Here is a 14,739-nt window from a genome sequence, read left to right as displayed (position 1 = left end):
CCTCATTTCTCCTTCCTGATTGGCTGGATCCAGAAGGGGGCGTGGCCAACGCCGCAGCACGTCCCGCTCCCCTTATCTCGTTCCTGATTGGCTGAACCCGAGGGGGGCGTGGCCACTTCCGGCGCCGCGCGCACTTCCGGATTGTGCCGGGCGCCGCCGCCGAGGCCCCGAAAAATCCCAAAAAACCCCAAAAAATCCCCAAAATCCCCCAAAAAAGCCCAAAAAGAGCCCGAAAATGGCGCAGTACAAGGGCGCGGCCAGCGAGGCGGGCCGGGCGCTGCAGCTGATGAAGAAACGGGAGCGGCAGCGCGAACACATGGAACAGCTGCGGCAGCGCATCCAGGAGGTGGGGGAGGGGCGGGGAAGGGGGGGGTTTGAGGAATTTTCGGTTTATTTTGAGGGATTTTGGGGGGATTTGGGGGATTTTGGGGGGTTTGGGGGATTTTGGGGGAATTTGGGAGGGATTTGAGGGGATTTTTGGGGGCATTTGGGATTTTTGGGGGGATTTGGGGGGTTTGGGGGCATTTTGGGGGGATTTGGGGCCGTTTTGGGGGTGCTTGGGAGGGATTTGAGGGGATTTTGGGGGGAATTTGAGAGGATTTGGGGGGGGTTGGGGCATTTTAGGGGTTTGGGGGATTTTGGGGGGATTTTGGGGAATTTGGGGGATTTTTTTGGGATTTGAGAGGGATTTGAGGGGAATTTTAGGGGGAATTCTGGGGCATTTGGGATTTTTGGGGGGATTTTGCGGGAATTTGGGGAAGTTTAGGGGGGATTTGGGGGATTTTGGGGAGATTTTGGCCGGTTTGGGGGGTATTTGGGGAATTTTGGGGGTTTTGGGGGCATTTTGGGGGTTTTGGGGGATTTTGGGGGGATTTAGGAGGGATTTGAGGAGATTTTTAGGTGGAATTCGGGGGCATTTGGGATTTTTGGGGGGTTTTGGGGCCATTTGGGATTTTTGGGGGGATTTTGGGGCCACTTTGGGGTGGGTTTGGGGATTTTGGGGGGAAATTTTGGGAGGTTTTGGGGGGTCCCAGGAAGGTCCTGGGGAGATTTTTGTTGGCGATTTTTGGGGGATTTTGGGGCTTTTTGGGGGGGGTCTCAGGGATTTTGGGGTTTGGGGATTTTGGGGAGGGGTCTCAGGGATTTTGGGGGGATTTTGGGGTTTTTGGGGGGTCTGAGGCCGCCCCTCCCCCAGGAGAACATCGTCAAGTCCAACATCGACAAGAAATTCTCGGCTCATTACGACGCTGTGGAGGCTGAGCTGAAATCCAGCACCGTGGGTGAGGAGGGGCCCCAAAAACGCCCAAAAACACCCCAAAACACCCCAAAAATCTGCCCAAAAATCAGCCAAAAAACCCTAAAAAATCAGCACAGAAATCGTCCAAAAAACAGCCAAAAAAACCCAAAAATCAGGCAAAAAACAGCCAAAAAATGCAAAAAATCAGCGTAAAAAATTGGTCAAAAAACCCCACAAAAATCAGCAGAAAAATCAGACAAAAAACCACAAAAATCAGCACAAAAATCAGCCAAAATTGCCCCAAAAATCAGCAAAAAAAAGGGCCAAAAATTAGACCAAAATCTTCCAAAAATCAGTTTAGAATCAGCCCAAAATCACCTCAAAATTAATCCCAAAAATCACCAAAATTCATCTGAAATTCACCCCAAAATTCACCCCAAAATTTACCCAAAATTCACTGAAATTCATCCCAAAATCACTGCAAATTTATCCCAAAATTCATCCCAAAATCAGCCCAAAATTCACCCCAAATTCACCCCAAAATCCACCTAAAATCAGCGCAAACTCACCCAAAAATTCACCCAAATTCACCAAAAAATTCACTTTAATTCACCTCAAAATTCACCCAAATTCATCCCAAAATTCACTGAAATTCACCCCAAAATTCACCCAAAATTAACCCAAATTCATCTCAAAATTCACCCAAATTCACCCAAATTCACCCCAAAATTCACCCAAATTCGCCCCAAAATTCACCCAAATTAACCCCAAAATTCACCCCAAAATTCACCTCAAAATTCACCTAAAATCCACCCAAATTTACCCCAAAATTCACCAAAATTCACCCAAAAATTCACCCAAAATCCCACCACAAACTCCCCTTGAGTGACACTCAGGGATGTCCCCATTGATGTCCCCATTGATGTCCCCATTGATGTCCCCATTGATGTCCCCAAGGTGGTGGCACTGGTGGCACTGAGGGATGTCCCCAATGTCCCCATTGATGTCCCCAGTGTCCCCAGGGCTGGTGACACTGGTGGCACTCAGGGGACACTGAGGTGACACTCAGGTGGTGGCACTGTCCCCAATGTCCCCATTGATGTCCCCATTGATGTCCCCAGGGCTGGTGGCACTTGGGGTGGTGGCACTGTCCCCAGTGATGTCCCTGATGATGTCCCCAAGGTGGTGGCGCTGGTGGCACTGAGGGGACACTGAGGGGACACTCAGGGATGTCCCCAAGGTGGTGGCACTGTCCCCAATGTCCCCGTTGATGTCCCCAATGTCCCCGTTGATGTCCCCAGGGCTGGTGACCCTCAATGACATGAAGGCCAAGCAGGAGGCGCTGGTGGCACTCAGGGGACACTGAGGGTGGTGGCACTCAGGGATGTCCCCGTTAATGTCCCCAATGTCCCCAGGGGTGGTGGCACTCAATGACATGAAGGCCAAGCAGGAGGCTCAGGGGACACTGAGGGGACACTGGGGGATGTCCCCAAGGTGGTGGCACTGGTGGCACTCAGGGATGTCCCCATTGATGTCCCCAATGTCCCCATTGATGTCCCCAGGGCTGGTGACCCTCAATGACATGAAGGCCAAGCAGGAGGCGCTGGTGGCACTCAGGGGACACTGAGGGGGTGGCACTGTCCCCATTGATGTCCCCAATGTCCCCGTTGATGTCCCCAGGGTTGGTGACGCTCAATGACATGAAGGCCAAGCAGGAGGCGCTGGTGAAGGAGCGCGAGAAGCAGTTGGCCAAGAGAGAGCAGAGCCGGGAGCTGCAGCTGTGAGAGACACCCCAAAATCACCCCAAATATCCCCAAAAATATCCCAAAATATCCCCAAAATCAGCCCAAAATATCCCCAAAATATCCCAAAAATCAGCCCAAAAATATCCCAAAATCAGCCCAAAAATATCCCCAAAATATCCCCAAATATCCCAAAAATATCCACAAAATATCCCAAAAATATCCCCAAAATATCCCCAAAATATCCCAAAAATATCCCCAAAATATCTGCAAAATATCCCAAGAATCAGCCCAAAATATCCCCAAAATCAACCCAAAATATCCGCAAAATCAGCCCAAAATATCCCCAAAAATATCTCCAAAATCAGCCCAAAATCAACCCAAAATCTCCCCAAAATAACCCCAAAACCAGCCCAAAATATCCCCAAAATCAACCCAAAATATCCACAAAATCAGCCCAAAATATCCCCAAAAATATCCCAAAAATATCCCAAAAATATCCCCAAAATCAGCCCAAAATATCCCCAAAATCTGCCCAAAATATCCCCAGAATAGCCACAAAATATCCCTAAAAATATCCACAAAAATATCCCCAAAATATCCCCAAAATATCCCCCAAATATCCACAAAATATCCCAAAAATATCCCCAAAATATCTGCAAAATATCCCAAAAATCAGCCCAAAATATCCCCAGAATAGCCACAAAATATCCCCAAAAATCACCCTAAAATATCCCAAAAATATCCCCAAAATCAACCCAAAATCTCCCCAAAATAACCACAAAATCAGCCCAAAATATCCCCAAAATCAACCCAAAATATCCGCAAAATCAGCCCAAAATATCCCCAAAATCTGCCCAAAATATCCCCAGAATATCCACAAAATATCCCCAAAAATATCCCCAAAATATCCCGCAAAACACCCCAAAAATATCCCCAAAAATATCCCAATAACATCCCAAAAATATCCCCAAAAATATCCCCAAAATATCCCCAAAATATCCCCCAAAACACCCCAAAAATATCCAAAAAATATCCCCAAAAATATCCCAATAATATCCCAAAAATATCCCCAAAATATCCCAAAAATATCCCCAAAATATCCCCCAAAAAAACCCCAAAGTATCTGCAAAAATATCCCCAAAAATATCCCCAAAATAGCCCAAAATATCCCCAAATTATCCCCAAAAATATCCCCAAAAATATCCCAAAAATATCCCAAAATATCCACAAAAATCACCCAAAAATATCCCCAAAAATCCACAAAATCAGCCCAAAATCACCCCCAAATATTCTGAAAATATCCCAAAAATACCCCCAAAATAAGCCCCAAAATATCCCCCAGAATATCCTCATAATATCCCCAAAAACACCCCAAAATATCCCAAAAATATCCCCAAAATACTCCAAAAATTTCCCCAAAATCAGCCCAAAATATCCCTAAAAATCACTCTTAAATATCCCCAAAATATCCCCAAAATCACCCCAAATATCCCCAAAAATGACGCCAAAAAATCCCAAAAATGATCTCCCAGTATAAACCAGTTCCCCCCCAGTGCCTCCCAGTTTGGTCCCAGTCCATTCCCGGTCCCCTCCAGTCCCCTCCCAGTCCCTCCCAGTTTGATCCCAGTTCCCTCCCAGTCCATTCCCAGTATAAACCAGTTCCATCCCAGTCCCCCCCAGTCCGTCCCAGTATAACCAGTCCCCCCCAGTCCCTCCCAGTCCCCCCAGTCCGTCCCAGTCCGTCCCAGTATAACCAGTTTGGTCCCAGTCCGTCCCTGTTTGTCCCAGTTTGGTCCCAGTCCCTCCCAGTCAATTCCCAGTATAAACCAGTTCCCTCCCAGTCCCTCCCAGTCCCTCCCAGTCCCTCCCAGTCCCCCCCAGTCCGTCCCAGTCTGTCCCAATTTGGTCCCAGTTTGGCCCCAGTTTGGTCCCAGTTCCCCCCCAGTCCCTCCCAGTTCCCTCCCAGTTTGGTCCCAGTCCGTCCCAGTATAACCAGTTTGGTCCCAGTTTGGTCCCAGTCGGTCCCAGTATAACCAGTCCGTCCCAGTCCGTCCCAGTTTGGTCCCAGTCCGTCCCAGTTTGGTCCCAGTCCGTCCCAGTCCGTCCCAGTCCCTCCCAGTCCGTCCCAGTATAACCAGTTTGGTCCCAGTCCGTCCCAGTTTGTCCCAGTATAACCGCCCCGCAGGCAGCTGGAGCGGCAGCGGGAGCGGCAGCGCAAACAGGAGGCGCAGCGGAAAATCAGCTCCCTGAGCTTCAGCCTCGGCCACGAGGAGGAGGAGGAGGAGGAGGCCGAAGGTCCGAGAGCTTTTGGGGCGAATTCGGGGGATTTTGGGAAAAAATTTGGGGATTTTTGGGGCATTTTTGGGGTTTTTTGGGGTATTTTAGGTGGATTTTTGGCGTTTTTTGAGGGATTTTCGGGGGATTTTTAGGGGTCTTTGGGGGTTTTTAGGGGGGATTTTGGGGTCCCGGGTGGGATTTTTGGGAGGAATTTTGGGAATTTTTGGGGATTTTGGGGTGAATTTGGGAAATTTTTGGGTTTTTTGGGAAAAATTTCAGGGTTTTTTGGGGGATTTTTGGGGTTTTTTGGGGGATTTTCAGGCTTTTTGGGGGATTTTTGGGGTTTTTGAGGGGAAGTTTGGAGTTTTTTGGGAAAAAAATTTTGGGGTTTTTTGGAGGATTTTTGGGGTTTTTTGGGAAAAATTTTGAGGTTTTTTGGGGACATTTGTGGGTTTTTTAGGGGGGAATTTTGGGCTTTTTGGGGGGATTTTTGGGAGGAATTCTGGGATTTTTGGGGAAATTTTGGGATTTGGGGATTTTTTTAGAGGAATTTTGGGAATTTTTTTGGATTTTGGTGTGAATTCGGGGCATTTTGGGGTTTTTTGGGAAAAAATTCAGGGTTTTTGGAGGGATTTTGGGGTTTTTGGGGGGTTCTTATAAGGAATTTTTGGGGTTTTCAGGGGGGGATTTTTGGGGTCCCAGGTGGAATTTTTGGGAGGAATTTTGGGAATTTTTGGGGATTTTGGGAAAAATTTTGGGGTTTTTTGGGGGATTTTTGGTGTTTTGGGGGAAAAATTTTGAGGTTTTTTTGGGGGAATTTTGGGGCTTTTTAGGAGGGGTTTTGGGGTTTTTTGGGGTAATTTTTGGGGGATTTTGGGATTTTTTGGGGGGAATTTTGGGGTTTTTTAGGGGGCATTTTGGAGTCCCAGGTGGGATTTTTGGAGTTCCCAGATGGGATTTTGGGGTGAATTTGGGGGATTTTGGGATTTTCAGGGGAATTTTGGGGTTTTTGGAGAAATTTTTGGGATATTTTAGAGGGAATTTTGGAGGATATTTGAGGGGATTTTTGGGCACTTTTGGGGTTCCCAGGAGGGATTTTTGGAGGGAATTTTGGATTTTTTTGGGAATTTTGGGATTTTGGGGGGAATTTTGGGATTCCCAGGTTGGGGTTTGGGTTTTTTGGGGGGATCCCCCAAATTTTTCACCCCAAATTTTCCCCCGCAGCCCCCGAGGAAGCCCCAAAAAAGCGAAAATTAGGGAAAAATCCCGACGTGGACACGAGTTTCCTGCCCGACCGCGAGAGAGAGGTGGGGGCGGGGCGGGAATTCCGGAATTCGGGAATTTCGGGGATTTTGGAAATTTTTTGGGAATTTTGGGGTATTTGGGGGGAATTTTAGGAGGATTTGGGGGATTTTTGGGGGATTTGGGGGGATTTATTGGGAATTTTGGGGATTTTGGGAATTTTGGGGAATTTATTGGGAGTTTTGGGGGATTTATTGGGAATTTTGGGGAATTTTGGGGGATTTGGGGGGATTTTGGGAGATTTTTTGGGGATTTTGGAGAGAGTTTGGGGAATTTTGGGGAAGTTTTGGGGAATTTGGGGGGATTGGGGGATTTTTGGGAATTTTGGGGGGATTTTGGCAATTTTTTTTTACTTTTGGGGGATTTTTCAGGAATTTTGGAGAGAGTTTGGGGAATTTTGGGGAATTTTATGGGAATTTTGGGGGATTTTTTTGGACTTTTGGGGGATTTTGGGAGGATTTTGGGAAGGTTTGGGGGGAATTTTTTGGGAATTTTGGGGATTTGGGGGGATTTGGGGGAATTTTTGGAGGATTTTGGGGGGATTTTGTGAATTTGGGGAATTTTGGGGAATTTATTGGGATATTTTGGGGGATTTGGGGAATTTGGGGGGGATTTGGGGGAGAATTGGGACAATCATGGGCTGATTTTGGCATATTTTGGGATATTTTGGGCTGATTTTGGGGTGATTTTTGGATATTTTGGGGATATTTTGGGGTGATTTTGGGGTGATTTTTGGGGATATTTTGGGGCTATTTTGGGTTGATTTGGGGTATATTTTGGGGTGATTTTGGGGTGATTTTTGGGCATATTTTGGGGTGATTTTTGGGGATATTTTGGGGTGATTTTGGGGTGATTTTTGAGGATATTTTGCAGATATTTTGGGCTGATTTTGGGGCTATTTTGGGGTGATTTTTTGGGATATTTTGGGGCTATTTTGGGCTATTTTGGGGTGATTTTTGGGCTGATTTTGGGGATATTTTGGGGCTAATTTGGGCTGATTTTGGGCTGATTTTGGGGCTATTTTGGGCTATTTTGGGGTGATTTTGTCCCCGCAGGAGGAGGAGAATCGGCTGCGGGAGGAGCTGCGGCAGGAGTGGGAGGCCAAACAGGAGAAGATCAAAAGTCAGCCGGAATTTGGGGGATTTTGGGGCAATTTGGGGGAATTTTGGGGATTTGGGGACAATTTGGGGCAATTTTGGGGGAATTTGGGGAGATTTTAGGGGGAATTTGGGAGGATTTGGGGGGATTTTAGGGGGAGTTTTGGGTGATTTTGCAGCAGTTTTTTGGGACCATTTTGGGGCGGTTTTTGGGGTTATTTTCGGGCAGTTTTTGGGTCCATTTTTGGGGTTATTTTGGGGCCCTTTTTGGGGACATTTTTGGGGACATTTTTGGGTGGTTTTGGGTTGATTTTGGGGCAGTTTTTGGGTGTTTTTGGGGTTATTTTGGGGCAGTTTTTGGGACCATTTTTGGGGTGATTTTGGGGCAGTTTCTGGGACCATTTTGGGGGAGTTTTGGGGACAATTTTTGGGCAGTTTTTGGGACCATTTTTGGGTATTTTTGGGGTTATTTTGGGGCTGGTTTGGGGATTTTTTTTGGGTTATTTCTGGGCCCTTTCTGGGACCATTTTTGGGTGGTTTTGGGACCATTTTTGGGTGGTTTTGGGCTTATTTTGGGGAAGTTTTTGGGAGCATTTTTGGGTGCTTTTGGGGTTATTTTGGTGTAGTTTTTGGGACCATTTTGGGGTGATTTTGGGGCAGTTTTTGGGACCATTTTGGGGCAGTTTTTGGGGTGTTTTTGGGGTGTTTTTGGAGCTGGTTTTGGGATATTTTTGGGGTTATTTTGGGCAGGTTTTGGGGCAGTTTTTGGGGTGATTTTGGGGTGTTTTTGGAGCTGGTTTTGGGATATTTTTGGGGTTATTTTGGGCAGGTTTTGGGGCAGTTTTTGGGGTGTTTTGGGGTGCTGACCCTGCTGTCCCCCCAGACGAGGAGATCGAGATCACCTTCAGCTACTGGGACGGCTCCGGGCACCGGCGCACGGTCAAGGTGGGGGAGGGGCTGGGGGGCGATTTTGGGGGATTTTTGGCATTTTTGGGGGAATTTTGGGGCATTTTGGGGGGATTTGGGGCATTTTTGGGGGATTTTTAGGGGATTTGGGGGGGATTTTAGGGGGTTTGGGGTAATTTTTAGGGGGTTTTTAGAGGGATTTTGGGGGGGTTTGGGGCTCCCAAATGAATTTTGGGGTTCCCAGGTGAGTTTTGGGGTGAATTTTGGGTGATTTGGGGTGAGTTTGGGGTGAGCTTAGGATGAGTTTAAAGTGAATTTTGGGGAGAATTTTGGGGTGAATTTGATGTGAACTTCTGGTGAATTTTGGGGTGAATTTGGGTGAATTTTGGGGTGAATTTGGGGTGAGTTTTGGGGTGAATTTTGGGGTGAATTTGGCTGAGTTTTGGGGTGAATTTTGGGTGAATTTCTGGTTAGTTTTGGTTGAATTTTGGGGTGAATTTTGGGGTGAGCTTAGGATAAGTTTAAAGTGAATTTTGGGGTAAATTTGGGTGAATTTTGTGTTAATTTGGGGGTGAATTTGGGGTGAATTTGAATTTTGGGCTGAATTTTGGGGTGAATTTTGTGTGAATTTGACTGAAGTTTGGGGTGAATTTTGTGTTAATTTTGGGGTGAATTTGACTGAATTTTGGGGTGAATTTTGATGTGAATTTGACTGAATTTTGTGTTAATTTTGTGTTAATTTTGGGGTGAATTTGACTGAGTTTTGGTGTGAATTTGACTGAATTTTGTGTTAATTTTGGGGTGATTTTGGGGTGAATTTGACTGAATTTTGGGGTGAATTTTGGGTGAATTGGGGTGAGTTTGGGGTGAGTTTAGGATGAGTTTAAAGTGAATTTTGGGGTGAATTTGGGGTGAATTTGTCTGTTTTTGGCTGCAGATGAAGAAGGGGAACACCATGCAGCAGTTCCTGCAGAAGGCGTTGGAAATTCTGCGGAAGGATTTCAGCGAACTCCGGTGGGGGAGGGGCCGGGGGGAATTTGGGGCATTTTGGGGCATTTTTGGGTGGTTCTGGCACAATTTTGGGAAATTTTGCTGGTTTTTGGGATATTTGGAGCAGGTTTGGGATATTTTTTGTGTATTTTGGGTTACTTTTGGGTTATTTTTGGGTGTTTTGGGTTATGTTGGGATGGATTTTTGGGGTTATATTTGGGGTGATTTTGGGGTGATTTTGGGGTTATTTTGGTGTGATTTTTGGGTTATTTTTGGGATGTTTTGGGTTATTTTGACAGGTATTTTTGGGGTGATTTTTGGGTGACTTTTGGGATGTTTTGTTGTATTTTTGGGGTTTATTTTTGGGATGTTTTGGGTTATTTTGGGAGGTATTTTTGGGTGATTTTTGGGGTGATTTTCGGGTTATTTTGGGGTCATTTTGGGGTGATTTTTGGGGTGATTTTTTACCGTTTGTGGTCCCCGGCAGCTCGGCGGGGGTGGAGCAGCTGATGTACATCAAGGAGGATCTGATCATCCCCCACGTGAGCCCCTCCCCCACCCCATGGCCCCTCCCCCACCCTGGGCCCCTCCCCCACTGCCAGAGCCCCTCCTCCACCCCGATCACCCCCATGTGAGCCCCTCCCCCACCCTGATCATCCCCCACGTGAGCCCCTCCCCCACCCTGAGCCCCTCCCCCACTGCCAGAGCCCTTCCCCCACCCCGCGGCCCGTCCCCCTCCCCTAAAGCCCCTCCCCCACCCTAAGCCCCTCCCCCTTTTGGCCCCTCCCCCCTTGGGGCCCCTCCCCCTCCCTGAGCCGCCCCTCCCCCGCAGCACCACAGCTTCTACGACTTCATCGTCACCAAAGCCCGCGGCAAGAGCGGTGAGTGACGTCATCGACCCGGGGTGTGACGTCATCAATACGGGGGTGTGACGTCATTGACATTGGGGCGTGACGTCATTGACATTGGGGAGTGACGTCATTTACAGGAGGTGTGACGTCATCAACATTGGGGTGTGACGTCATCGGCACAGGGGGTGTGATGTCATTGACAGGGGTGTGACGTCATTGACACAGGGAGCGTGACGTCATCATATAGGGGGTTACATCATTGACATTGGGTTGTGACATCATTGACCGGGGGTGGGTTGTGTGTGTGTGTGTGACATCATCGACCAGGCTGTGACGTCATCCATGGGGGGGGGTGGTGGGTGGTGTGACGTCATCAATGGGTGTGACATCATCAGCACAGGGGGTGTGACGTCATCGACACAGGGGTGTGACATCATCAGCGGGGGGGATGTTCTCGACAGGGGGTGACATCATCGTGGGGGGGCTGTGATGTCATCGGGGCTGTGACATCATAGTAGGAGCTGTGATGTCATAATTGGGGCCGTGACGTCATCATGGGTGCTGTGACGTCATGGGGGTGGGGGGGCCTGTGACGTCATTGTGGGGTCTGTGACGTCATCGCGCCGCCCCCCCCCCCCGCCCAGGGCCCCTCTTCAACTTCGACGTGCACGAGGACGTTCGGCTGCTGAGCGACGCCACCGTGGAGAAGGACGAGGTGAGAGCCCCAAAAACCAGTAAAAACCAGTAACGACCAGTAACGACCAGTACGGACCAGTACAGACCGGTAACGACCAGTAAGGACCAGTAGGGACCAGTACGGACTGGTACGGACCAGTACGGACCAGTACAGACCAGTATGGACCGGTAACAACCTGCAACGACCAGTAAGGACCAGTATAGACCAATATGGACCAGTAATCAATCCCCAATCAATGACGTCACCCCTGAACAATGATGTCACGCTGTGAATGATGACATCACAGCTGACCGATGACATCACCCCTGACCGTTGACATCAGTCCCCAATCGATGATGTCACAGCTGACCAATGATGTCACCCCTGACCGATGGTGTCACTTCTGACCGATGACGTCAATCCCCAATCAATGACGTCACCCCTGACCAATGACGTAACTCCTGACCAATGATGTCTGTCCCCAATCGATGACGTCAGGGCTGACCGATGACGTCACCCCTGACCAATGGCGTCACCCCCTACCGATGACATCAATCCCCAATCAATGACATCACCCCTGACCAATGACATCATCCCAATCAATGACATCAATCCCCAGTCAGTGACATCACCCCCTACCGATGATGTCAATCTGCAATCAATGACGTCACCCCGTGAATGATGACATCACAGCAGACAGATGACATCACAGCTGACTGATGACGTCACCCCTACCGATGATGTCAATCACCAATCAGTGGCATCACCCCTGACCAATGACATCACCCCAATCAATGACATCACCCCTGATGCCATAACTCCTGACCAATGACGTCACCCCAATTGATGACGTCAGGGCCGACCTATGACGTCACCTCTGACCAATGACATCACCCCTGGTGATGACGTCACTCCCCAATCAATGACAACACCCTTGACCAATGACGTCACGGTCACACGGTGACGTCACCCTGGCCAATGATGTCACCCCTAACTGATGACGTCAGTCCCCAATCAATGACATCATCCTGACCAATGACATCACCCCAATCAATGAGATCACCCCAATTGATGACATCACCCCAAATAATGATGTCAATCCTCAATCAATGACGTCACTCCTGACTGATGACGTCACGGCGGTCGATGACGTCACAGTCGCACGCCGGGAAGGTCGTTCTGCGCTCGTGGTACGAGAAGAACAAACACATCTTCCCCGCCAGCCGCTGGGAGCCCTTCGACCCCGAGAAACGCTGGGACAAGTACACGGTCAGGGACCCAAAACCGCCCGAAATCAGCCCAAAAATAGCCCCAAAATATCCCCGAAATATCCCCAAAATCATCCGAAAAATAACCCAAAAATAGCCAAAAAATGTCCCTTCGACCCCGAGAAACGCTGGGACAAGTACACGGTGAGAGACCCAGAACCGCCCGAAATCAGCCCAAAAATAGCCCCAAAATATCTCCGAAATATCCCCAAAAATAACCCAAAAATAGCCACAAAAGTGTCCCTTCGACCCCGAGAAACGCTGGGACAAGTACACGGTGAGAGACCCAAAACCGCCCAAAATCAGCCCAAAAATAGCCCCAAAATATCCCAAAAATTACCCAAAATATCCAAGAATCCCCTCATAATATCCAAAAAAACCCCCAAAATCTCCCCAAAATCCCCCCTGGGACCCCAAGGCGGGGCCAAGGGTGGGGGCGGTGCCAAGGAAAGGGGAGGGGCCAAAGAGTGGGGGAGGGGCTAAAAATGGGGAGGGGCAAAAAGTGGGGGCGGGGCCAAAGTGGGGGAGGGGCAAAATTGGGGTCGGGGGAAGGTTCGAGGTGGGCGTGGCCACAAATATGGGCGTGGCCACAGCAGTGGGCGTGGCCTCACCCTCCCCTCCCCCCCCTTAGATCCGCTGAGGCCGAAGGAACCCGGATGGACCCGCCCGGGGTGGGGGAGGGGCTGTGCAAGCCCCGCCCCCATCTGCTCCCAGCCAATAAAAACCCAATGCAGCCGAGCAGGGGGCGTGGCTTTATTAAACGGGGGCGGGGCTTGGTGCGGCAGGGGGCGTGGTCCCGGCGGTGGGCGTGGCTTCTGAAGGGGGCGGGGCCTGCCCGAAGCTCTCGATGGTCTCCAGCACCAGCCCCAGCAGCTCCAGGAAGGTCGAGGCTCCGCCCCTCAGCGCCCGCGCCAGCGGCGCTTCCCATTGGCTGAGGGGCGGGAGGGGGCGTGGTCAGCGCGGGACACGCCCACACAGAGCCGGTCCGTCCATTGGCCACACCCACAGTCCTCCCAGTGCTCCCAGTGCTCCCAGTTTGTATCCCAGTGCTCCCAGTGCTCCCAGTTTGGCTCCCAGTTTGGCTCCCAGTCCCTCCCAGTGTTCCCACTTTGGCTCCCAATCCCTCCCAGTATTCCCAGTTTGGCTCCCAGTCCCTCCCAGTGTTCCCAGTATCACTCCCAGTCCCTCCCAGTGCTCCCAGTTCCTCCCAGTGCTCCCAGTTTGGCTCCCAGTCCCTCCCAGTGTTCCCAGTTTGGCTCCCAGTGCTCCCAGTTTGGCTCCCAGTCCCTCCCAGTGTTCCCAGTTTGGCTCCCAGTGCTCCCAGTTTTGCTCCCAGTCCCTCCCAGTGCTCCCCGTTTGGCTCCCATTGTTCCCAGTTTGGCTCCCAGTTTGGTTCCCAGTCCCTCCCAGTGCTCCCAGTTTGGCTCCCAGTGTTCCCAGTTTGGCTCCCAGTCCCTCCCAGTGCTCCCAGTTTGGCTCCCAGTCCCTCCCAGTGTTCCCAGTTTGGTTCCCAGTCCCTCCCAGTGTTCCCAGTTTGGCTCCCAGTCCCTCCCAGTGCTCCCAGTTTGGCTCTCACAGCTCCAGGCTCTCCCCCCTCGCTGTGGCCGTGGGGGAGGGGCGGGCCCGCCCGGGGGGCGTGGCCAGGGCGGGGGGCGGGGCCAGGTCGGGCTGGAGCGCGCGCAGCGCCATCAGCGCCAGGCGGGGGGAGGGGAGGGGCAGGAACAGCGAGCGGGGGGGGAGGGTCAAGGAGAATTCCCGGAACTGCCAAAATCCCCCCGGAATTACCCCAAAAATCCCCCCAAAAATCCGGACAGAATTCCCAAAAAATCCCCCAAAAATCCGGACAGAATTCCCGAAAAATCCCCCCAAAATCCGGGCAGAATTCCCAAAAAATCCCCCCAAAAATCCGGCCAGAATTCCCAAAAAATCCCCCCAAAAATCCGGACAGAATTCCCAAAAAATCCCCCCAAAACTCTCGAAAATTCCCCCAAAAATCTCGAAAATTCCCCCCAAAATCCGGGCAGATTTCCCAAAAAATCCCCCCCAAAATCCAAGCAGAATTCCCGAAAAATCCCCCCAAAAAATCTGGGCGGAATTCCCGAAAAATCCCCCCAAAAATCCCGAAAAATCCCCCCAAAATTCCCAGAAATTCTCCCAAAAAATTCCCAAGACTTCCCAAAATTCCGGCAAAATCATTCCCAAAAATCCGCAACAAAATTCCCAAAAATCCACCACAAAATTCCCAAAAATCAGCCCACAAATTCCCCAAAATTCCCAAATATTCTCCCAAAAAATTCCAAAACTTCCCAAAAATCCACCAAAAAAATTCCCTAAAATTCTCAAAAATCTGCCCCAAAATTCCCAAAAACTTCTTGAAAATCCACCAAAAA

General features: G+C 49.8%; 1 protein-coding gene across 3 annotated transcripts; it reads left to right on the top strand.

Moving 5' to 3' along the window:
* Nucleotides 1–108: 108 nt before the first annotated feature.
* Nucleotides 109–13,087, top strand: FAM50A (family with sequence similarity 50 member A). Of its 3 annotated transcripts, none has more exons than XM_072920327.1 (14): nt 118–346; nt 1,196–1,280; nt 2,800–2,837; nt 2,956–3,017; nt 5,168–5,277; nt 6,484–6,566; nt 7,617–7,683; nt 8,542–8,603; nt 9,502–9,578; nt 10,042–10,096; nt 10,387–10,435; nt 11,050–11,120; nt 12,240–12,350; nt 12,981–13,087. In XM_072920327.1, exons 1-14 carry the CDS (start codon nt 236–238, stop codon nt 12,987–12,989), a joined length of 990 nt encoding a protein of 329 aa, XP_072776428.1. In that variant the 5' UTR covers nt 118–235; the 3' UTR covers nt 12,990–13,087. The 3 variants fall into 3 exon arrangements, with proteins under 3 accessions (XP_041567995.1, XP_072776428.1, XP_072776429.1); XM_072920328.1 differs by lacking the exon at nt 2,800–2,837 and adding an exon at nt 2,539–2,576; XM_041712061.2 differs by lacking the exon at nt 2,800–2,837 and having other exon boundaries at nt 109–346; nt 2,918–3,017.
* The last annotated feature ends 1,652 nt before the right edge of the window (nt 13,088–14,739 follow it).

This window comes from Taeniopygia guttata, chromosome 31, assembly GCF_048771995.1.
Source record: "Taeniopygia guttata chromosome 31, bTaeGut7.mat, whole genome shotgun sequence".
NCBI lineage: Eukaryota > Metazoa > Chordata > Aves > Passeriformes > Estrildidae > Taeniopygia > Taeniopygia guttata.
Note: the sequence above shows the minus strand (reverse complement) of the source record. Positions and strands in the feature narration are given on the sequence as shown.

Coding starts and splice junctions, on each gene's coding strand:
- FAM50A (XM_041712061.2), top strand. CDS start 236: ATGGCGCAGTACAAGGGCGCGGCCAGCGAGGCGGGCCGGGCGCTGCAG. Junction 7,684..8,541: donor CAAACAGGAGAAGATCAAAA/GTCAGCCGGAAT, acceptor CTGTCCCCCCAG/ACGAGGAGATCGAGATCACC. Junction 10,097..10,386: donor AGGATCTGATCATCCCCCAC/GTGAGCCCCTCC, acceptor CCTCCCCCGCAG/CACCACAGCTTCTACGACTT.